The sequence below is a fragment of the Quercus suber genome, unplaced genomic scaffold, assembly GCF_002906115.3.
Source record: "Quercus suber isolate HL8 unplaced genomic scaffold, Cork oak 2.0 scaffold_1143, whole genome shotgun sequence".
In the NCBI taxonomy this organism is placed as follows: Eukaryota; Viridiplantae; Streptophyta; class Magnoliopsida; order Fagales; family Fagaceae; genus Quercus; species Quercus suber.
The window spans coordinates 26,238-51,109 of record NW_027070545.1 but is presented as its reverse complement, the minus strand read 5'-3'; the positions used below and the strand labels follow the sequence as shown (position 1 = coordinate 51,109).

The following is a 24,872-nucleotide window of genomic DNA, read 5'->3' as shown; positions in this document are numbered from 1 at the left end:
ATTATTAAAACAAAAATTAATTAATTATGGTCTCAATTAGTGCCAAACAATGAATAGTGATTCTTTTTAAAATAAGTAACAATCTGATACAACAATTATATATACAATAAGAGTTTTATAATCAATCAACATCTCATGATGTTTTCAATATAAATATTGAAATACTCTCTTCCTCAATTATCAAATTATTAAAATCATCTCTCACATTAGAAAGAGCTTACACAAAAACCAATTATCAACTTTCCGGCCAAAAAAAAAAAGAAAGAAAGAAGAGAAGAGGAAGAGAGAAGATAATCAATGATCAATTATTATTCGATAGTTGCACTTCCACGTTGCCGTCATTGAAATAGAAATTTCACACAGCGGGTAGTTTACCCAAATCTTCTCATCCAATATAAAAACACCTGTCACCTATATAAAGTCCAATTTCCTTTTCATTTTTATTTTATTTTAATATTTATGTTTTTACCTCACATTTCACATATATAATCATAAATGACAAAAAAATAATATAATAGCCGCCTTCTTTCTCCCCGAGAATTTTATATCCTCACGGAACCGAACAGTAAGATTTTTCAGTTTTCTCCCTCACTTTCTCGCATACTCTCAATTCTCACAAATTTTCCCGAGAAAATTTGCAGAAGAAAAATAAAAGAAAAGCGAGCGATATGGATTCGACGCCGGTGAATTGGGAAGCCCTGGACGCTCTAGTAATCGATTTCGCCAAATCAGAGAAGCTCATCGAAGATTCATTCTCTTCCTCTCCACCTCCCCCTCCTTCTTCGTCGATGTCCTCTTCGTCTTACCATTCGAGATTGATCATCTGGAGGATCAGACGGTCGTTGGAGGCCGGTGACATTGATATCGCCATGGATCTCCTACGCTCCCACGCGCCTTTCATTCTCGATGATCATCGCCTTCTATTCCGCTTACACAAACAGGTGAATGTCTTATGCTTTGCTTGGTTGCCGAGAAAATGCTGGAGGCATATGTACAATTTGAATTCTATTTAATATTCTTGCTTGTTTCCTTACTTTTCCGGGCAACCAAACGCTGCGTTTTGTTATCTGTTTTAAATATTTGATTGAATTTCTGAATTTTGTTTGGTTTGGTCAAAATTTTGGTGAAGAAATTCATAGAGCTGTTGAGGAAAGGGACTGTCGAAGGTCGCGACTCTGCAATTGCTTGTCTGAGGACAGCTCTCGCGCCTTGTGCTCTTGATGCCTATCCGGTAATTTCAATTCCATTGTTTTTTGCGTTCTCTATTTTTCTTTCAATTTCATTATATATACGGCAATTCTTATTTCCTAGTGTAGGAATTGTGTTAGCTATGAATGCATATATCAAACTTGCTTTGGGAATAGGAAAGGGATGTGTAAATAAACTAGGCTTGATTCAAAATTGAGCTTCCTCAAATGGCACTTCCCTCTTCCATAAAGAATGGAATGGAGAGTAAGGACTATGTGGAACACTAGTTGTTCTTTTTTTCTTTTGTGGATGATTAGTACACGTGAGAACACTATTTTTGAGACTGGCACTTCCCATGCCACTGATGCTAGCCTTTCCTAAGTTCAAACTCAGATTTTGGAAAAATCCAAATAATTCCAAACTGCAAGAGTAGTATTCCCCAATGAGGCACACTTAAGTGCAAAGGTATTTTTGGAGCCTACATGCAAAGTGCAAGTACACACCTAATTGATTTTTTTTTTTTTTTAATAATTTTTTTATAAGTAAAGTACACACCTAATTGATGTAAAATTCACATTAACATTTTCACAACGAATTCTAGGTGGTAAGTTATTATTGATTCTAATCTGGGTCCACCACTAGCATCACTTTTTTACTCACTAATAATAACTTGCCAAATAGGATTTGTTGTGAAAATGTTGTGGATGCAGTATTACTCAATTTGAAAACAATTATTGATAGACAATATGAGTATTAAGTGATCAACTAAGTGATCAACTAATGATATATAGTTTTCTTGTGCTTTACAAGATATACATAACCATGATCAAAATAAAGTGCATGGTTAAATAAAAAAAACCAATGCAATGCAATCCTAAATCACTAGCCTCATCATCCTCATTAATTATAGGACTGTCATCATTGAGACCACACCTTCATCAGATTACCCATATGTACTTCATCATCTAAATTAAAAGTCTCTTTGATATAGGATAAATCCAAATCGGAAGCAATACCGAAATTGAAGAACTGAGAAAATAAAAATAAAAATATCCTAGGAATGAGAACATAGGCTTGCTTGGATTCATCACCACACAAGAAAAAAAAATCATGAATTAACACTTGGGATTGGCTGAAATTGACAACAGACCATTGAGAGAATTTCAATGGAAATTTTATTGATCAAGCAGATGGTTTCGTTGGAGTACAAAGTTAGCCCTAATTTTAGTTGATTTAGGAAAGCCCAATTATTGAATTAGAAAAATATACTTGAGCCTAGTAAATTAAATAAAATACTAATAACCTGATGAACTAATACGACTTAAAATAAAATCCAATGTACAAGTAGTAAACATACAAGTTACTTATAAAATTAAACAAAAATTAATTAAAATAATTTTTCTTCGCGCTGCTTGCGTCATTGTCCTTTGGTTGGGAAAAAAAAAAAAAAACTTGTCCTCGAGTTTTGAAGTGTTGAATGATAAGAACTCTCGCATGTCGTATTTGTACTACCTCTTGAAGCACCTTTAGCAATGCTAAGAACAAAGTAGCTTTCTGTTTCACCATATCTTTAAATTTTTTTGGACTGATAAAATGAATGGGTGGAATCAATGTTGCAAACAATATAGCTTTGTCTTGATCTATAGGAAGCACCATTGTATTGAGCATTTCCACTTCATGCACTATGGAAGGTTGATGAGTAGCAGATGCATCAAAGTTATTTTTCACATTTGCACCCTCTAATTCTTTGTTCTCTTGTTGAATTTTCCCTTTATCAAGTAGTGGGAAATCTTTCTTAGCAGTGGTAAGCATTATGCTTGACTTTTCAACAGGCTTTATCAAGTTTTTTTACCCATGGTTTAGTTATTTCAGCTTGCTGTTTAGACTTTGTGGTATGCTCTTCTTGCTGCACTGGTGATATAGAAACATCTGTTGACAATATGTATGGAAGGCTATGAGGTTTAATATGGTCATCGTGTGCTAGTGCAATTTGTTCTTTCACTAAAGTTGCTAGTTTTTGTTCCATGATAATAAAAAAACTGTGTGACTGATTCTGGTACACATTAAATTTGGCTCTGGTACCAAACTTTGGTGTAGGACAACCAAAAGTAAAATAAATTCTAGGAATCAACACCTAGCCTAACCTGGAAGCAGCACTAAGTAAGAAGAAACAAAATTTAGGAATCAGCACTTTTGGTTAGTTGGAACCTAAGAAGCATGGGTACATTTTCAGTTATGGTACAATATGGGATACTGCGATATGAAAATTTCTGAAAACATAGGATACAATACAGTGGGGATACTTGTTTTAATTAAAATTAAAATATATTTTTTATTTATATTTGTTATATTGTTAAGCATATATCAATTTAAGCACAATAATGGATAATAAACTGAATCCATGACTATTAAATGATGTTTATAATACAAACCAAGATCCAAAAGAGTAAATAAAATACAACTAGAATTCAAAATTGAACCAGTATATATAAAATATAGATTAAAATCCTCATAAATTTGGGCTCTCTCTCACTATCAGGGTGTTGGGTTACGACCATATCCGGGCCGTATCAAGGACTATCATGGGTGTATCCTGGACGTATTGACACTTAAAAAAAGAAAAAGAAAAAGAAAAGAAAGATTGGGACACACGTGCAGAGGTATCTGGTATGGACACATATTAGATACCAGTACTTGAGCAAAAATGGAGTATCTCTGTATCTGTGCTTCCTAGGTTGGTATTAGCAACGGACCATTGTGAAAATTTCAACGAAAAAATTTGTTAATCAAGCAAACAGTCTTCCTTGGATCATAATTGCATGCTTATTATAGAACCCTAACTCTATTTTGTTGATTTGGGAAAACCCAATCACTGAATTACAAAAGTACTTGACTTTTGAGAAAGTAAATAAAATATGAATAACCTAATTATTTAATAATACCTAAATAAAATCCAATGGGAAAATTGTAAAAATACAATTGATTTTTAAAATTAAAAAAGACTAAATTAAAATAAAATAAAATTGTCTCCACATTCTTTGCATCACTCTCTCTCATTAGGAGTATGTTGTGAACAAGAACATGAACCTGTTGCCCTATTGTTACCTCACTCTTGATCTCATGTTGAATCTTTCTTCTTCAACTTCAGCAGCTCTAGCACTCTAGTCCACTCTGTGTGGTGAGATAGCTTGGTCACTAGATATTTTTAATGTCTTCTTGAATTTGTGACTAGGGATTGAAAGGTAGGCTTATGTGTATTCTATTAGACCATAAGATTGGTTTTTCTATAGCAAATCAAGGGCCTATATCAATAACATTAAGATACATTAGGATCTAACAGTTAAATTTACAGATTGATTTATTTTTAATAAATAAATTTAAAAAAGAACTTTTTTGTGCTTTAGGCTTATTAGAAAAGCTCACTAAAGTGCCCTTTTCCGAAGATGCTTTGCTTGTGCAAAAAGCGCATTTGACTTGGGTTTTGCACTTTAAGCATGCTTCAGCACACTTTTACCAACACTAGTAATCCTTGCAACTCTCTTTCTACCAAGCATCGAAGTAAAAGATAATCCATTGAGTTTTCCATTTACCCTAAACTTGGGGCACTAATTGGGCCAAATTAGCTCTCTCTCAAATTATTATCTGGCTGTATTGAGGAAAACATTGACCTCAGGAGGTAGAAATTTATTCTATTACCCTTACAAGGGAATCTTTATGTTCTACCCCTTAAGGACCTTATGGTAGGGCTTTGCCTTACTTGAGTTCCTAATAGTGCAGTGCCATTTTAAAACATCCCCCAATTGAACCCATGAATGTATGCACTTAGAAAAATTTGGAAGAAGATAGATGTTTCAAATGCTGCCAGTAGGCTTTATTATTAAGAAATGGAAGTTAGCATGCTTGGAGTCAGCACTCATTTCTTAGAATTTTATTGGGAGCATTAATGCCAATATATATATATATATATATATGGGTTGGGTTCAAATTACACCTGGTATAATTCTAAATAATGTTACACCTTTGTCTGTTTTTTGGGATGTTATATATAGTCTCATTTAGAGGTATTGGTGAGGATAAGATGTGTTGGACACTTGCTAAGAGCAAGGGCTTTGAGGTAAGCAATTATTATCAGGCTTTGTTGGAGGTATGTACTCAGTCCTTCCCTTGGAGAAGTATTTGGAAGCAGAGTTTTTCTTCCAGAGTCGCGTTTTGTGTTTGGATTGCAGCTTTAGGAACTGTCTTGACTATTGATAATTTACGTAAGAAGAAGGTGTTGATTCTAGATTGGTGTTATATGTGCAAAAGTAATGGAGAATCGGTAGACCATCTTTTACAACATTGTCCTATTGTTTATGAGTTGTGGTCTATGGTGTTCACCTTGTTTGTATCTATTGGGTGATGCCAAATACTGTGGTTGAGCTCCTTGCATGTTGGCAAGGAAATTTTAGTCGTCATCGTAATTGTGTTATTTGGATGGCTATCTCTTATTGTTTAATGTGGTGCATTTGGCGGGAGAGAAACGACCGGTGTTTTGAAGATTTTGAAAGGACTATAGCTGATTTTAAAATTTTTCTTCTATAAAACTCTATCAAATTGGATGTCTATAATATGAATTCATTTTATTTTTTCGTTCTATCATTTGATGGATGCTTGTAATTTATGTATTTGATTATTTTGGTCTTCTGCAGTATACTTCCTGTATACTTGGGTGACTCATTATTATGTCTTTAAATAAAATTTTATTTACTTATCAAAAAAAAAAAAAAAACTTGTTATGAAATTCATATTTTGAAAATTTTACCATTGAATTACATGTTTTATATGTTCTTAACATTCATGTCAATTGGATGTTATTTACCATTCGATATATAAACTCATCTTTTATGCATTATTTTAAATTACAAAAACTTGAATATAAACAATTGATTGATGGCATGACTATTAATCTTTTATCATCTTGAAATTTTGCAAGCATGGAGAGAATATACAAATATAATGTAATTTAACAGTAGATTTGTCAAAATTCGCATCCAATTAAAAAATATTGAGTGGTTTAACATCGCTTAAAATTATCTCGGGTGTAACTTGAATCCAACCCTATATATATATATATATATATAAACACCCATTGGTCTGAAATTTTGTAGGCATATTGCTTGCAAACATTCATAAAGTGGAATTATTTGGCGGGAGAGGAATGCTCGGACTTTTGAGGGTCATGAAAGATCTATTTATGACTAAAGTTTTTATTCCTCAATACTTTGTTTGGGTGGATAAATGCTTCTGGGCTGTTTTCCTTTACTGCTTTGCTTGAGTTGCTAAATCAATGTACTTATAGCATTTAATTTTGGAGTATTGATTTACACTCCCTATGTACATGGATGGTGCCCTTTTGGTCTTTTCTTTTAATGAAATTTTACTTATAAAAACAAAAATCATGTGAAGTGGAACTTGAAATCATATGAAATGTTGCAAGCTTATTGTTTTTTTCAATTCCTCCCTTTGGTTGAGGCGTCTTTTCTTTCTTACTCTCTCTGTCTCTGTCTCTATTCATTTTCTTTTGTTGCATCATTTGGAATTTACAACTGAATTTTACCACATTTAATTTGTCTATTCTTTAAATAAGAGGGTTGTCATCATAGAGGATGATTAGTTGAATTGCTACCTTTTATCATGTGATTGGAAGATCACTCCTTCAACCTGTCACTGGGTCTTATGAGGAATCCAATATGACCTTCTGGATATCTAAATTGCTAGCTTTCATTCATTGTCATCTAATATATCTATAATGGCATTGAAAAAGCAATCAGAGTAGATTCCATCTTCAAGGCTATTTTAGATTAGTGAATTATATCTTGAACCCACTGTGGTTACTTATGTTGTAGACCCTACAAAAAAAATCCTGGAAGCTCAAACTATTTGGTTTTAGGATTTTCCTTCTTGTTGAAGATTGATTTTAAAATGTTGTTTTGACCACAAAAACTTTATGAACTTCGTGTTGTAAGTAGCTACAATAACATTAGTAGAAGTAGGAAAAAAAGGACATGTCAATTTAGGAGGTAACAAAGAGTTTGACTTTCCATAGAATAGATTAGTCTATTGAAGATCTAAAGCTGACCAAATATTTTGAGACTAAGCCTGGGTTGTTGTTTGCTGTGGTTTGGATTTATTTTTTTATAACAAATTTTTTGGAACCTATTAAGTTGAATTTAATTGTTCTCTTGTTTAGTAGTGAATTCTGACAGAGGTCTGTATTTGTATTTAAGGAAGCATATGAGGAGTTCAAACATGTTCTTCTGGCCTTTATATATGACAAAGCTGATCAAACTTCTCCAGTGGCAAATGAGGTGCGATGTATTTGATATTTTTATGGATTTCTTTTACTTTTTGTTGTTTTTGTAGACAGTTGTAACTCTTTGATTTATCTGTTATTTTTTTTATATTTGTGTTAGCTCTTATTTATCAAATATCAATTGGTTGAGTCACCTATTAATCACATGATATTGTAATTCATATCAATTCTGTTTTTTCTTCCCTCTTCCAAATATAAATATCCACTGAAAATGTGGATACAGTGTGACTTGTGATGCATTCAACAATCTTGAAAGCTTTACAATAATAATGGTGTTCTAGAATTTGTTGCATGTAAAATGTTTATGAATAGTGACTGCATATTTGTTTTTCTCACCAACTTGTCAAGTACCAAGATGAGAGATTGTTTAGAATATCATGGTAATAAGTGAAGAAAAAGGTACTTTTGTGCAGTTGGTTCTTTGGTTTCAATTGTTCTTTATTTTTGCTGCTAAGTCTACCTAGGCTTGCAGAAGAATTTAATTTTTGAATTGTAGATTTTTGTTATTTGGGGCAGAGCAATGGAATTCCACTCAACTTAGTCTATTATTTCCCTTTTTGTTTCCTTTGGAAATATATCTTTTGCTTTATGGTTCCACAATATAGTGTGGGTGGTTGTTAAAGTGATTCTGTGTTTGCTGGTCTTTTCTCTTCTGCAAAAAGGATAGGGATCTTAGATAATAATAATAATGAATGTTAAGTGAGCATATGATGTTCTTTTTCCTTAACAATTCCTTGGATTCCTTGAATTTGGTTAATGTGATTCTTTATGACGTTCTGAAGCAAATACTTTATAACCAAACTTATGTGCGATGTGGAAGGCACAAGTTTTTTTCCATACATTTGCTGTGTCAATTTGTGGCTTGTATTTGTATTTTCGTGTACATATCCCATAAGTTATTTAATTTTAGGCATGATTGCTTTTGCTTCAACATTACTAAATACTCAGTACTGTTCTTTCTCTTCCAATTAATTTCTAGATGACGTTTATAATCATATGATGTTTAAGTTGAGAGATGAAGTTTGGTATTGCCATTAAAAATGTACATTATATTCATATATTAAGCTTTTAATAGACATTATATGTGTTAGATGTATAAACTTTCATCCTTTATTTTTTCAGTGGTCAGAGAGGAAGAGATTTGACATTGCAGGATTGATGTCATCTGTCTTAAGAGCTCATTTACATGCATATGATCCAGTCTTTTCCATGACATTGAGATATTTGATAAGGTTATCATTGAGCTTTTATTCTTAATTCACTTTCACTTTCACTTTCACTTTCACTTTATTACTATTATTTCTTCAGATGCATGTGTTTTTGTGATGCATGTGGTAGACTGACTCTATTTTTCAATTTTCTCTGTGTTATGCAGCATACACAAAGTATATTGCTTTCGTCAAGGAATTGTATCACCCATTTCAGATCTTACTCAGAGGTTGCTTCTTGAGGAACGTGACCCCCCTGCAACCCCACATGAGAGTCTCTATGAAGCACCTCCTTTTGATGAGGTGAGGTTTTGAAATTACAGCTAATTGTCCTTGGTTCCAAATTACAGCTATTTGTCCATAGATTTTAGACAGAGGTAAAATGTGGATTATCTTATAATGTTAGCGTCTTAATGGGCTGACACATTGAGAACAGTATTGAGTTTGCAAGTTTGATTTTATTATTATTAAGCTTGTTAATTTGCGTGTTTGATTTTAAAAACCAGGTGGACATTCAAGCTCTCGCACATGCTGTAGAGCTCACAAGACAAGGGGCAATTGATAGCTTGAGGTTTTCGAAGGGTGATTTATTTCTGGCATTTCAGGTTATCTAATATTAGTCTATCTAGACTTTATTTCATCATATCCTGAATTTTATCTATCTTTTACTACCCTGATCCTGAGGCTTAATAATGTCTTTTACCCACAATAGAATGGCTAATTGATTTCACTAAGAGGTTGTTGACTCCCAATGTTTGTACCTGTGGCTCTCTTTGGAGGCGCCCTGTGAGGAGGCATGGGAGAGGCATATTATTATGATCTAATACTGGTTGTGCATTTTGAGAATTAAATTAAACTTTTCCATCATCAGTTTTTACCATGTTTCCTCTCTCTCTTTCTTATTTTACTAATAATTGAGTCATCTACAGAGGTGTTCCTAATTCGCCTAGCCTTTATTCAGAGGTTTAGCCTATAGAAACCTAGTAGTTAAGCTCCCTAGGAGATATCTGTAAAGCTTCTTCTTTCAAAATTCCTTTCCTAGAGAACACATTCAATCCTATCCCAGCATTACCCTTAGTTTTACCTGTAATTTTAAGATGAGCATCTTAACATTTCTGGAGGTCTTTTTTTATTAAAAAATGACGATATGACCTACGAATGCTAAAATTGTATATATTTGTTTAATACCTGGAAAAGGACACATATACCATCCGAGCAACCAAAGAAGAAGAAACAAAAAGGGCAAGCTGGAAATGTTTATTTAATCTACTCATATCTATTTGAGTTGTATGTTTGCTGTTCCTCTGCATTTAAATCTTTAACACAAACATTTTTTGTTTTTATATCATTTTAAACAATATGCTTTCTTTATGCTCTTTAAATCAATTAGTAGACTTATAGGTTTTGTTGGGAGGTGGGACTACCTTATTTTTGATTGGGAGGCTGGTCTATGTTGAGCCTGAAAGATTTTATTATTGTCTCTGTTTGTTGCAGAATGAATTATGTACGATGAGTTTGGATGTTTCCATGCTTGATGAGCTTGTTTGTGAGTATTGTGTTTATAGGGGAATTGTGGATTCTAGCATGGCATCCACTTCAGGTAAAAATCAAATTTTGCTGCTTTTTTATTCTTATTCTTTTTCCAATACTCTGATTATTTCCTACCAACCTATTCATCATGATTTCAGCATCAGACATGCAAACAGTTTCCGAACCTAAAGTTAATCAACCAGAGCCTGGGTATTGTTCATCAAGAAATTGTTCTCTTGAAGCGGATTCTGGTGCCAATAAACATTCCGATGGTGAGACCTCCATTAATAATACTCACATGGATGCTTCTCCTGAAAATAATGCTGATGTGAGTAGTAGGCAAGGAGTGGATGTTGAGTTACGGTATGCTTGTGAGCCAATGCGCAACCATGAAGACTGTAGCACCAGTGGGTTGCATCAGCCTGAAAATCCAAGAGTTCTGCAGAGACATAGAACCCATGGAACTGGAGAAAGGAGTAAACGCAAGCGTTGGAGGGGAAGACATGATGACCAAGGTTTAATATATGGTGTTCCTTTTGACCTATGCAGCAAGCAAGAGCTTAGCACGACTACCTTGTTTTCCAGCCCATATATCTCAAATGAACAAGAGGTACTTGCGTGATAATTTTTGTTATTCCTTGTGTTAAGTTTATTATTGACAGAATACTGTTCTGTAGGGTTCAGGGAGACCCTCCATGTTAGATATTAGTAGCAGGGAGGATAAGTACGATATTGTGCTATGGATGAAGGAACTAGCTAGCAAGGGAATGGCTGCAGAGGTTGTGGAAGAAGTTAATGCTATGGATCCAAACTTTTTTGTGCAAAATCCTATGCTGTTGTTCCAACTTAAGCAGGTAGTGGATACCATATGACCTATGGCTTCTATGAAAGAAATAGTTTCTATTAATATAAAGTTTAGGCTAAAGTTGATTTTACACCCTCCAAGTTTGTGGTAATTATCATTTTAGTCCCTGAAGTTTCAACTTTTTCAATTTCTTCGGCCAAGTTTGCTACTGTTGTCAATGTGGCCAGTGCAATTAGAAAACTTTCCGATAGTGACGTTAAAAGGACGTAGTTTTAATTTTTTATGATTTCTATTCATTAAAAAATGTTTTCCAAAATTTCTAATATTTAGGAAATGAAATAAAAAATAATTTTTTAGCGCATTCAAACCTAGCCCCTCTTCTCTTCTTTGCTGCTCTGCCGTTACTGCTCTTCTCTTCCCTATTGCCACCTAAAGCAACATGCTGCTCCACCTTCACCCAAGCTCGTTGCCCTGAAACAATTGGATCCTTTGATCAAAGGCTCCTCTTTTATCATCCTTGAAGCCAAAACCCATTTGGGGCTTTCCTCGAACACTTTGTCCCAGCCGTCCTTTCCTTCGCATCTCAACCCCAAGGCCAGACCAAGCAATACCAACCCATTTTTTCACTCCTCCCCTTAGACTCCCAAATGGTTTTGACTTTCCCAACACTACTGCCCCTTGTGACTACCTTTTCATCATGATCCGTCCCTTCTCTACCACGCTAACCAAACAACCGACCCCACTCCATGAACCCACCTCACACTGCAGATTGGTGTATGTGAGTGGCTTTATGTATGTGTTGTGGCTTCAATTGGTGCAGAAAATGGGTTATGGTTATATCATTTGTCGATCTTGTGGCTTTGATTGGTGTGTGGATCTTAGGAGTTTTGACCATGGGTGTTAATGTTGGGTACTATTGGTGGTGTTGGAGTTTTAGGTATCAGGTCTTTGGGGGATGGGTTTGGTCACGGGAAGAGGGGTTGCTTTGGCATGGGGTTGGTTAACAGGGAAGGGGGTGGTTTTCTGTTGCTTTGGGGTGGTTCATGGAATTAGTTGGGGTGATTTTTGCGCTTTTTTTTTTTTTTTTTTGGGTGCAATCAATAGTTGTATCTAATGCACAAAACTCACACTTTTGCAAGGTCTTAGAGATGATTGGTAGACAGCTTTACCCCTAATTGCTTTTAGAAAATCTAGTGCACAAAGCTCACATAATATAGATGGAATGGCCACAATGATAATGATTGTAAACTTAAGAGGACCAAATTGATAAAATTTAAACTTCAAGTCCAAATGACAATTGATCCAAATGTAAAGGGTGTAAAATGAACTTTGTCCTTATGTTTATATGAAATTTCTATGAGTTCTAGCTAAAATGGCATCTCCTCTCGTTGAGGGTGAGGTTGTGTTACTTACCAATAAAATGTAACTGTTTGCTCTATTTGCTGCTTTAGGTTGAATTCCTTAAGCTGGTCAGCTCTGGTGACAATTCTAGTGCTCTGAGGGTTGCATGCTCCCATTTAGGTCCTTTAGCTGCTCGTGACCCTGCCTTGTTGAAGCCCTTGAAGGAGACATTGTTGGCATTGCTCCAACCTAACGAAGATGCACTTGGGAAAGGCTTGCCTTTGCATGCCCTTTCAACTTCACTCCAGGTATGGTTTGATTTGCAGAACTAATTCATTTCTCTTTAGCAAGTGATGCTGTGAATGTACTTATTTATCCTCAGCATAAGTACGAATTTAAATGCTTTTTTTTTTTCTTTCTTATAAATCTTGGATAGGTTGCAATTGGTAGAAGGCTTGGTATTGAAGAACCCCGGCTAATGAAAATAATGAAAGCAACACTTTTCACTCATAATGAGTGGTTTAAACTTCAAATGTGTAAAGATCGATTTGAAAGCCATTTGAAAATTGATTCCTTGAAAGAAGTTAACACTCCCTTGCTCACTGCTTCTGCTATGTCGAATTCAAATGCTGACAGTTCTGCCCTTGGATCTTCTCAAGTTACAATATCTTCAAGCACTAAGATTTCAGAAGATGGTAGCAGTCCAACTCAAGTATCATCTAGAGATGTTGTGTGTGATGAAAATGCCATTCTTAAAGTAATGGTGAGTTGTGGATATATCTTACTGGGTAATACTGTGAGGTCTAAATAATTTTTTCTTCTGCAAGCTCATTTAATGACACTAGAAAATTTCATCATGACGTCCTTTCCATTCTACAACTTAGTAGTGCAAGGGCAAAAGGTTATGGAGTTTTCTTTTTCACAGTAAAAAAGGATTCTCTTTTCTACACAAGAAATTTTAATGCTGCACATTTGTAGGAATAATTCAATTACTATCATCACCCAAAAGCATTAGTGTGTTCTTGGCATCAGGGCCTATGCCTGCACTCAATTTTTTCACATCTTTGTGGTGTTTCTAGTTCTGAACCACTTTGTCTTTAACCTCTATTTTTAACTACATTGAGGTTTTTCTAAGTGCTTTTACCTTTTTTAATTCAAATAATTGACCCCCTGCCCCTCCTTTTTCTAAACTTATATTAGTATCTTTTGTCAGAAATTTGTTTCTTACAAGATTTTCTCATATTTTGGTTGCAGGAGTTTTTAGCTTTGCCAAGGGCAGACGCTATTCATCTTCTTGCACAGTACAATGGAAATGCTGAGATGGTCATTCAGCAAATATTTGCATAGTCTGGAGTGTAAAAGAGTACTATATCTGAAATATATTTGTTAATATTATTTTGTAAATATTATTTGATTCAATTTGAGCCATACATTTCCATTTTGCGGAAGTAGTTGAAAGGGCAAGCCTCGCATTATATATAACCTCGGTTAAGTTGCATTTTTGGTTCTCCAAATTTCATTAATGTTCATATTTGTGCACTACCATACGGTGTTGATCTTGTTTGAAAAGTCTGCCACTGATGAAATGAATAGATGATTGATTCAAGTGTTTAATGGGATTGTGATTCCTTTTGTGTAGCTACTTGCAGAATTGGTCTAATCTGAGTCATATTATAATAATTATTTGTTATGCAGATTCATGGAACCACTGCCCTTGATGTTATCACCCGGATAAAGGGCCAGAGATTGGCGGATGATCAACAGTCCTTGGGAATGGCTCTATCTATTGTGTTTTGTAGAGTATTTGCTTCTCATTTCAACTAGGCTCCTGAAGTGGATATATAAACCAATACCATCTGAGACAGTAGGGGCTGATTGCATCTTTAGAGATGGTAGGAGATGTACCATTGGGCTTAAATAATTGTAATATTTATTCGTATTGCGTCCAAGGAGATGTCAAGTGTTTTCAACTGAGACGTCCCCGGTGCAAAGCCCTCTTCCCCCAACTATATATATACATGTTCATATTGCATGGAATTTGATCTTTACATGAAACCTTCTGCACATATTTTATGGGTTGCAATGGAAGATTGAAAAATATCTAACACTAGGGATTCCATTCTCAGGCCTCACTATTCTGTTTAAGGAACTAAAAGCTCCCTAATGTCACGGCACAGTTAAAGGGAAAAGGAAATTGTCAAATATTTTACACTCATATATCTCAAGAAATAGGCTCTCTTTCTAAATGAATAAATAAAAATAGCTTCTTTTAAATCATTGGTCTTTTTCTGAGATACCAGAAAATGAAAAATAAGAGAAGGTCAATTGTCGAGCATGCGTGTTGATGTCGTGAGTGGGGAAAGGGGAAGCATATTAGGAGTAAACTAGTGCAACAGATTGATTTTCTTAGCCTGGGCATTAAGCCCTAGAAGGCCGGAGAGAAGGGCTACTTATTGTAAATTCCTCGTATTATTATTGTCTGTAATTCTTGCTTAGCAATTAAAAAATTACAAATTATTCTGATCCATCAGTTTATGACTGAAGTAAACAACAAATCAATTTATAAATTTTATTCGTCCCATTTGTAGCATAAAAGAAACGGAGATCACTAATTTGTGCCTTTCTTGCTTCGTGATTTTGAGTCTCGGAGTTTCTTCTCATCCGAAAGTGATTTTGCAAACCTGCAAGCCTTGGACCCGATGCTTAGAAAATCAGTATAAGAGATGTATGCTACATGCTTGGCTGGTTTGCTTGTTTAACATTTATGATCAATTCAACTAGCCAAAACCATAGTATCAACTAAATTACGGTCAATTCTATATATCCCTTTTTCAGCTAATTGATGTCTACTTTCAAGCATGAATCATGGAATATGGATCCTTAATTTATAGAAAAACATAAAAGGTCAACAGAAGGAAAGTGTTACCACCTTTTTAGTGCTGCCTCATTGGTTCCACCATTTTCAACTGGTTCATAGAGACCAGTATCCAAATTTAGGCGAGTAACTGGATTCTCTAGCAACTGTTCGCCCAATTTCACTAGATTTCCTAAGTTCTCCTTCGTAGATACATCAACAGAAGACAAATTACCGTGTAGTGTATTGATCTGGCCCAGCATTCAAGAACAAAGTTACTAGTTACTCATATGGCATAGTACGTGAAATTGGAAAAAGTAGTACTTCAATAAAAAAACAAAAAAAATTCTGAGAGTTTCTCCCTCTCTCTGTATTGACAAATTTGTGTGAATATCTTTATTCCAATCTATGATCAAACAAGGGCACACATATTGTCATCGTTATTATTACTTTATCATTGATATCAAGTCAATGATAGTACGTGAAATTGGAAAAAATAGTACTTCAATAAGAAAACAAATTTTTTTTTGAGAGTTTCTCCCTCTCTCTGTATTGACCGATTTGTGTGAATATCTTTATTCCAATCTATGATCAAACAAGGGCAGACATATTGTCATCATTATTATTACTTTATCATTGATCTCAAGTCAGTGAAAGAGAGAGGTCTACTCTTTAGGGACATAGGGGAAGTTCACCTATCCAAAAAACAAAAATGCTAAGATTATAACTTTTGTGACAATTTGTCACGTACGCAAATTGTGTGGAGTAAAAGTAGTGGGTCTATATGAGTCTACAATTCTACCATTCATAACTCACCATATAAACAAGTTGAGATAAAGTTGTGTCAAAAATTATGATCCTAACACTACTTATAAAAGAGGTTGAGAAATAAAACTGTTCATGCCAGGCATTAAAAAAAAAAAAACCCAACGAATATGGTGCTTGAAAATTTGTTTCTTTTAGAAGTAACAAGTTAAGTTTTCAAAGTATGACTAATTGTTTGTTGACATTCGTATGTGCTCATTTTGACATTATATGCTTATTTATTTAGTAATAGTGCTGATGTAGAGAATTTTTTTTAAAGAGCATATAAAGGAATAAAGAAAATAATTAAAAGTTTATGACTTTATGACAATGTACTCTAAATATAATACCGATTCAATTGTGAGATTCAATCCCTTGCCAAATTCAAAAATAAATAAAAGACTTCATCATAGTCAATATATGTAAAAAAAAATTATTTGGAATTAATTCACCCAAAAACAAATAAACAAATTTGAACCATTCGAAAGGTAAATTTAATACTATACATACAATAAACATATTTTGAGGTATTGGGACAATTTTATATATCAATGAACAGTTTGGGGAGGCCACATTATGTATTGGCTACAGGGAATTTTAAAACCATAAAATTTACAAGGGAGTTTTTCAAAACTCTCAGAAGTAGGTAGGAGGGTCATTGTGGCTCGGCCACTAACTAAATTATTATTATATGTTCATAATCTTCTTATTGGAGTATACATTAATTCACAGACTTGCTATAAATTTTGGCTTGATTGCCTGTCTAGCTATCACCTATACACCCTTTTCCTGTCAAGGATTTAATTTTCTGTTGGAATTTTTGTCCCTTTTGAATAAATGATATGAATTTTTTTTTTTGTTAATAATCGCCACCAAAAAGCAAGATGCACTTGTTCAACTAAATACAAAAGGAATAATTCTATCCTTGTCGCAAGACATTCACACAAACTATAATATTCACCATTGATTTTAATTTCAAGACTAAAAATAATGGTTTTTGTGAACGAGAGTTTGCAACAATAGCATTATTATTTGTTTACATGCAATTAAAGAATTTATTATGGCATTCAACTGATGAGTCCTAAAAATCATTAATGTCGTCCATTAATATGGACAACCTTGCATCATTAGTAGACCAAATGATGTAACCGTTCAAGCACATTCAACACATTAATGGCGACCGTTACTCATCGATCTTAAACGTCCATCAATACGATGACTGTTATACATGGGTAATAATTACCTCCAATTATGTATAACAGTTATCCAAATCACCTATAAAAGGGACAATCCATCTCACTTGTGGAGGTATGTCAAAAACTACTATAAAACACCATCTAAATATGAAAAATATGGGTTGATACTAACTTAAGCATCGGAGGCTCCTCCACCAGGCACAACCTGGTGGTCTTTTCGATCAATTCTCTTTATCTTGCAGGTCCTATAAGATCATCTAAAGCTCTGGATTGGACGAGTGATCTAACTGACGATTTTGGCATCATCAGTTTGGCACCGTCTGTGGGGACAATTTTTGCCTCAAGACCAAGTGTTGCACTTTATAATCATTTTTGGCTTAAGAGTCCCACATTGGAAGAATTACTTTTCTCTTTCTACCTTATAAGGCATGAGCCAATGGAGTTAGAGTACCACTAATTTGGTTAACATATGGTCTGGTGATAATTGAAATGTGAATTTTTAATGATAAGGCTCCATCTAACATTATCCATGCAAAAGAGTATAAATGCTGACTTACATCTATTCGAAGGTAGTTATTTTCAGAATGAAGAGCTTGAAAAACCACACAATTGTGGTAGTCAACCATATCCTTGCTTGAATCACTGTAACAATCAATCAATGGACTATCCCCATCGTCATATAACCAAGATATCACACCCCACTTTGAAGCAGTTTTAGAATTGTATTTTTGTTCACTCGTGTTTGAGCCCGTCCCTATTGAGATCACAAGCAATTGATCATAGGCCATGGGCTTAATTGGCAACAAATCTGGGTTCTTGTTAATAATCTGTTTGGTCACTTCACTGATGGCGATCAGTGTCTTGACTCAGCACAACACCGAGAATATTAGTTTCATGATTGATAAGTAATTATGCAGGAATTTGATTCCTGTAAAAAAAAAAAGATTTTACCGGATTATTGGCAGCCACACCACCATCAACAAGGTTGAAATCTCGCACTCTTCCATGTCCATCTTGGTTACTGAAATAGTGGGCAGGAAAAAAAGTTGGGCTGCTGAGGTGCCTATACATATGTCTGATAATGCAGCGTCTAAGATTGGATGGTTTGTCAACTGCATGAAAATTTTGCAATTCTATCAGGTTGCGTACAAGGATTTGAAGGAAGAAATTTAGATTTAAATTTAAAGTAGTGCTAGAAGAGGTTTGAAATATGCGCATATTGTTTATGTTAATTTCATGAAGGAGTTGCTAATGACTTTTAGGTCTTTATTTTTAGTGTATCCAACAGAGACTTATAAGGGTCAAATCTTTCCTCTCCAATTAAAATGTTGAAAATAAAATCATGAACAAAATGATCCCTTTGAAATATGTGTAATTGAAATTATGGAAAATCTTTTTATACGCTCATTTTATGTACTTCATACACACTCTTTTGAAATCGTGTTTGAATAGTAAAATTATGTTTTTAAAACATGAATTCCCAATTTTAATTGAAATTGTGTTTTCGATTCATATGATAAACTGATAATGTGTTTATGTTGATTGATGAGTGCATAATAAGAAATATGTGATTATAATTATTTTTAAAACTATTAAGTATAACGTGGTGCAATAGTATTTCAAATTTACCTTTAACTTTTTTTTTAATTTTTAAATAGGCCTGGATAACTTCTAAAACTTATGCCCTTTTGCTAAAACTTTATTAAAGCAAGTTGTAGAAGGGACTACCACGCAATAACCAACTATAATGGTTGAAGTCTTTTCTTAATATTCTAAGCAATAAAAAATAAACATAACAAGAAACAATTAAAAAAAAACAAAACAAAACAAAACATAGAAACCACCACAACCTGAAATGAGGAAAAAATAGTAGGCTGAAGTTTCTTGATGTCAAATGTTGGAACAACTAAATTTGTCAAGGTTTGGTGTAACTTTGTGTCCCCTAATTCCATTCTTATGAGCTTGTGAAGATACTTTCCATCATATTTGGGTCCCTTTAAAATTTTCACTAGATTCACAGCTGACGCAAATATTTCACTGTGTTCATGAAAACCCAAGAGCAAAACATCCTTAGTCAGTATATATAAATATGATTTGCATGGTACAAATCTTTGACCTATATACTAATTAGCACAATATGAATGAATAACCCATTTCAAAATTTACCATGCCTGCGGGAAGATATTGGGACAGTTCTCAAGGTAAAATGGTACTATATCTTTGGCAGCAAATAAAGGTCGATTATTTTCATTTGGTGCTACTAACATGCCTGCAATGAGAAAATTTTACCAGCTAAAATTTTCTATAAAAAAAAAAAAGAAAAGAGTTTGGGCCCCCCCTAAATTTTAGCTCGGGCCCCCCTCCCAAAATTATGAACCCCTGCCTGGCTGCCCATCAGATTCCGGCCAGCCCATGACCCATGTAAAAAAAAAAAAAAAAACAAACAAACAAACTCAGCCGTCCTAAACCAAACCAAACAGAGAAGCAAAAAAAATGAAAGAAAAAAAAAGAACAAAAAAGAAAAGGAAGGAAATGGAACTTGAGAGCCCATCAGATTCCAGCCAGCCCATGGCCCATGTAAAAAAAAAAAAAAAAAAAANCCGGCCAGCCCATGACCCATGTAAAAAAAAAAAAAAAAACAAACAAACAAACTCAGCCGTCCTAAACCAAACCAAACAGAGAAGCAAAAAAAATGAAAGAAAAAAAAAGAACAAAAAAGAAAAGGAAGGAAATGGAACTTGAGAGCCCATCAGATTCCAGCCAGCCCATGGCCCATGTAAAAAAAAAAAAAAAACAAAACAAACTCAGTAAGAGGACCAAAACCAACCCAAACGGAGAACTGGAGAAGCAAAAAAACGAAGGAAAAAATAGAACAAAAAGAAAGGAAAGGAAAGTGAGAGCCAGGAGAGAGAGAGAGAGTGAGAGACCCACCCCGATCCCGTGACGCCGCCGCCGCCGCTGCCAATGCACAACGTGTCACTGTGAGTCTGTGACGATTGCGAGAGCGAGACGCCGAGAGGCCCGAGACCCGTCTTGATCTGTGACGCCGTGTCGCTGTGAGTCTGTGACGCTGTGAGTCGCCCGAGACGCCGTGTCGCTGTGAGTCTGTGACGATTGCCGCCGTCGCTGGTTGCTCAAGACCCACTTGCCGCCGCCGCTCACAGGTATTTAAGCCTTCAAAACTTAATAAATATAAAATGTTTGTCTCTTTGTGATATGATCTGAGAATCTGAGATTCAAACTGTGCTTGTTTGTGTTTTTGCTGATGAACTGAACTGATGTGGCTGCGGCTGCTACCTGTGGTGTTTTTTTTTTTTTTTTTTTTTTTTTTTTTTGGCTTTTGGCTGTGACTTTGTGACTCTGTCTCTGTGTAACTGTGTTTGTGACTCTTTATATAGATAAGAGAGATAGAGAGAGAGAGAGAGAGAGTAGAGTTTGTAGTTGTAGGAATTAATTTTTTCTTTGTTGACTGGTAGTTGGGCATAATAGGGACAGCCAGACAAGTGGAGTTGGGGTTGGGCAACGGACAAAACAAAAGGTAAAGTTAAAGACAACTTTACCTCTTTTTTTTTTCCCTGTAAGGCCAATTAGTGTCTGGGTTAGTGGGTCAGTGTTACTGTGTTAGAAAGAGGGAGACAATCAGACAACACAAAGACAACACAAATATATAAATAAAGGCAGACAAACACAAAAACATAAATAAAGGTAGACCAAAGACAAAAAGAAAAAAACAAATTATATATTATAGAAAATTTTCACACAAATTTAAGAAAATAATGGTGATTCTTATTTTATTTGTAGATCATGAAAAAATCAACTACAATGCTTGATTTTTTCAAAAGAAAAGGTTCAACTTCAAATTCTGTCTAAGTCAACGTGGAATTGCCAACAACTAATGTTGTTATTCCAATTCCGGAAAATGTGGATGTTCCAATTCTGGAAAATATTGATGTTCCAATCTCTCAAACACAATTTCAAAGAATTGACCTTGATTCTTTGGATTATGATCCCGGAACACACAAACAAATATGGGAATATCATGTTAATCAACGTGATGAAATTCGATGGGCTTACATTAAAAAGGGTCCGCACCAACCTCCTCTAGGGACATTCAAGAAAAGTGGAAAGCTCAATCGTAGCTTTCAAGCTTCTTGGTTTAAAAATAATTCAAAATGGCTTGAATATTCTCCTACAACAGATGCAGCTTATTGTCTACCTTGCTTTGTCTTTCATAATCCAAATGGGGTTGTGGGACAACAAAATGCATTCATTGTTGGTGGATTTAGATCTTGGAAAAAGGTTGGGGGCAAAGATTGTTATTTTCAAGGTCATATAGGAAAAGATCCTAACTTAGCTCATAGAGTTGCCGAGCAAATGTGTAAGGATTTGATGAACCAATCGCAGCATTTGCAAAGGGTAGTTGATCATTTCACTACTGAACAAATTGCAAATAATCGGTTGCAACTGAAGGCCTCAATTTTTATTGTCCGGTATCTTGCCTTTCAAGCTATAGCTTTTAGAGGTAATGATGAAAGTTTTAGTTCATTAAACCGTGGGAACTTTTTTGAATCATTGGGTATTGTGATTTTTTTTAATGAGAAGATTGCTGAAATAATAGAAAAAGCTCCCAAAAATGCAACCTACACATCACCTAGGATTCAAAAGGAAATTTTACATGTTTTCTCAGCCAAAGTGAAGAAGGCTATTCGGGAAGAAATTGGTGATGCAAAGTTTTGCATAATGGTTGATGAAGCTCGTGATGAGTCTATGAAAGAGCAAATGGCTATGGTCTTTAGATATGTTGATGTAGAAGGCTTTGTGAAAGAACGTTTTTTTGGGCTTATTCATGTTGTTGACACTGCGGCTTTGACTCTAAAGAAGGGGATATATTCATTGTTATCTCAACATTGCTTCGATATACAAAATATTCGTGGGCAAGGATATGATGGAGCAAGCAACATGCGAGGTATGTGGAGTGGATTACAAGCTTTGATTTTGAATGACTGCCCATATGCTTACTACATCCATTGTTTTGCACATCGCTTACAATTGGCATTAGTAAAAGCATCCAAACAAGTTGTTCCCATTAGTCATTTTTTTCTTGCATTGCTTTTTCTGATCAGAATTGTTAATGCTTCATGCAAGCGCAATGAGCAATTGAAAGTTGCCAATGCTAATGAGATAGCACATTTGATTGATCTTGAAGAGCTTGAGACTGGAAGTGGACTTAATAGAGATGATGGATGGGATGGCTTACTCACCACTGTGATCTCATTTTGTGAGAAGCATTGCATTGATGTCCTGGATATGAATGCTCGTTATATTGCGAGGCGAGGTCGAGCTCGTAATCAACAAGATAACGTTACAAATGAGCATCATTATCGAGTAAATATTTTTTATGCTACAATAGATTCTCAACTACAGGAACTAAATTATCGGTTTAATGAAGATGCAATGGAGTTACTTAGGCTTAGCTCAGCTTTAGAACCTCGAGAGGCATTAAAATCTTTCAGAAGTAGTGATCTTTGTTTGTTGGTAAAGAATTTATATCTACAAGATTTCACAGATTATGACAAACAAGTGTTGGAGAAGGAGCTTTATCATTTTGAGCATAATGTAGTCCAAGATTCGGAGTTCAAAAAATTGAAAAGTTTATCTGAGTTGCCTCAATGGTTAGTGAGAACTGGAAATTCAGAATATTACAAACTTGTTTATAGAATGATGAGACTTGTGCTTACTCTTCCAGTTTCTACTGCTACTACAGAACGAGCATTTTCAGCTATGAAAGTTGTCAAAACTAACCTTCGAAACAAAATGGAAAATGATTTTTTGACGGACTCTTTGATGTTATACATTGAAAAGGATATAGCTTCAACATTTAGTTTGGATTCAATCTTAAATGATTTTGAAGATTTGAAAGAGCGTCGAGTTCCCTTTTCATAGATGATTGTATAAAGAAACAATAGTGTTTTGTGTATTTTGTTTTTGTTAGTAGATGATTGTATCTTAATATATTAAGAAACAATGATTTTGGGTATTTGTCTTGGTTGTTAGTTTATTAATACTATATGGATGTGTATTTGAAAATTATTTTTTTGCTTATCTCCGACCCCCCCAACTTAAAATCCTGCGTCCGTCCCTGAATGAGACCACCTGTACTTGTCCCAGCAACTACATCGAAGACATCGGCAAGCCTTACTTCCTCGCCATCTAGCTCCTACGACCACAAAACCCATAGAGTTACTTGATTAGAACCAAATATAAAATAAGCCTTAATGGTCTTAGAATTTCTCAAATGTACTAACTTAGGAAATTCCATGAAATCTTAAGCAATATTACCTGAAGTTGAGACTCGAGGTAAGCAAGAATGACTCCAGGAATGATCCCTCTAACACCTCCTCCATCAATACTAAGAATTGTAACAAGATTTCCATGTGATGGAGGTTGAATTTTGAAGGATGATGATGATGATGCAGTTTTGTCCATTACTAATTTGTTGAAGTTTGGAGACAAAATATTCATAGAAAAGGAGTATGTCTAAGGCTACCTCCCACCGTACACATACTATTTTTATTTTTTGGCCAGTTGGCAGTCACAGTTATTGTTTAATATACAAATTCACGAGTTACAAACACATGGATAGCCTAATTCAGATTGGGATCTTTCACGGATTGCTTGTGAGCACATTGACAATTTCGATGGCCATAATGTACAAATCTAAATCTAGTTCTAATTTTGTCAACAAGTTTTTTTCCTCGGAGTCAAACTACTCCCAAGGTCAACACAGCAGGAAGCTTCCTGAACTTCTTTTTTTCCCACAGCATTTTAGAAGTTTAGTCTGTTTAATTGGTTTACGACTATTAACCTGAATGCAACTATGCTAATGAGAGCCTGAGGCTGCTGTGATTCAATTTCTTATTACCATTATTAGTATGTAGTTTGTTTAGTCAAAACAAAAAGGAAAATCTAGTTGACTTTGTCCCAGTCTCTTAGAGATCGAGGAGAGGTTGCTAAATGCTGAAGCTTTGATCTGGTTTGATTTTGGGTTTTGAAATTCTTGCTGATGATGCCGAGAAAATCACCAGTGAGTTACGCGGCCCTCACACACTCGAGACAATCCCTACACAATAAAAAAGAGAAGACCTCAAAGAGTACCGGTGTGGTACTAGCCAAAGATCCTCCAAAGTTTAAGTCAAAAAACCTTTCTACAACTCTAGAGTGCCAAAGTTAGGGTGACTTATGCGTACCTGTTTTCTGAGGGTCCTTGGGTTTTTATAGTAGCGTAGAATCGAACCTCATACTTGCATAACAATTCTTTTCCTTATAGGGAATATCTTCATTAATGCGCGCATATTCTAAAATCCTTCTTGTGTTAGAATTCTATTCATATTGGGACTCGATGGACTAGGGTTAATCGTGAGACGCAATTCATTTCCATTTAGAGTTTCTTGGAGACCACATAATGACCAACGAAGCGCCACGTGGACTCTTGATTCGTCCATCCTATATCCGTCACCACAGCACCCGTTCAATATGAGTAGATCAGTCCAGCACCGTCGAGTCTCATTTCATGGATCCGTCATTGTTAGGACAT

At 35.0% G+C, this 24,872-nt stretch overlaps 2 protein-coding genes across 4 annotated transcripts; one reads left to right on the top strand and one right to left on the bottom strand.

Moving 5' to 3' along the window:
* The first annotated feature begins 507 nt into the window (after window positions 1-507).
* On the top strand, window positions 508-14,461 carry LOC112034879 (uncharacterized). Of its 3 annotated transcripts, none has more exons than XR_010627374.1 (13): window positions 508-941; window positions 1,130-1,231; window positions 7,455-7,535; window positions 8,663-8,772; window positions 8,916-9,051; window positions 9,255-9,353; window positions 10,243-10,348; window positions 10,437-10,888; window positions 10,956-11,132; window positions 12,535-12,732; window positions 12,861-13,187; window positions 13,679-13,911; window positions 14,120-14,461. XR_010627374.1 is itself a non-coding variant. In XM_024067692.2 (13 exons), exons 1-12 carry the CDS (start codon window positions 669-671, stop codon window positions 13,769-13,771), a joined length of 2,154 nt encoding a protein of 717 aa, XP_023923460.1. In that variant the 5' UTR covers window positions 508-668; the 3' UTR covers window positions 13,772-13,787; window positions 14,120-14,461. The 3 variants fall into 3 exon arrangements, 2 of the variants coding, with proteins under 2 accessions (XP_023923460.1, XP_023923458.1); XM_024067692.2 differs by having other exon boundaries at window positions 13,679-13,787; XM_024067690.2 differs by lacking the exon at window positions 14,120-14,461 and having other exon boundaries at window positions 13,679-14,038.
* A 413-nt stretch (window positions 14,462-14,874) lies between these two features.
* LOC112034880 (patatin-like protein 1) lies at window positions 14,875-23,814 on the bottom strand. The gene is given in 9 exon segments (XM_065769402.1): window positions 14,875-15,105; window positions 15,354-15,529; window positions 17,836-18,138; window positions 18,230-18,330; window positions 18,333-18,390; window positions 19,129-19,315; window positions 19,445-19,558; window positions 23,428-23,495; window positions 23,618-23,814. Coding segments are annotated over 9 exon segments (1,263 nt in total). The 5' UTR covers window positions 23,801-23,814; the 3' UTR covers window positions 14,875-15,032.
* Between the last annotated feature and the right edge of the window lie 1,058 nt (window positions 23,815-24,872).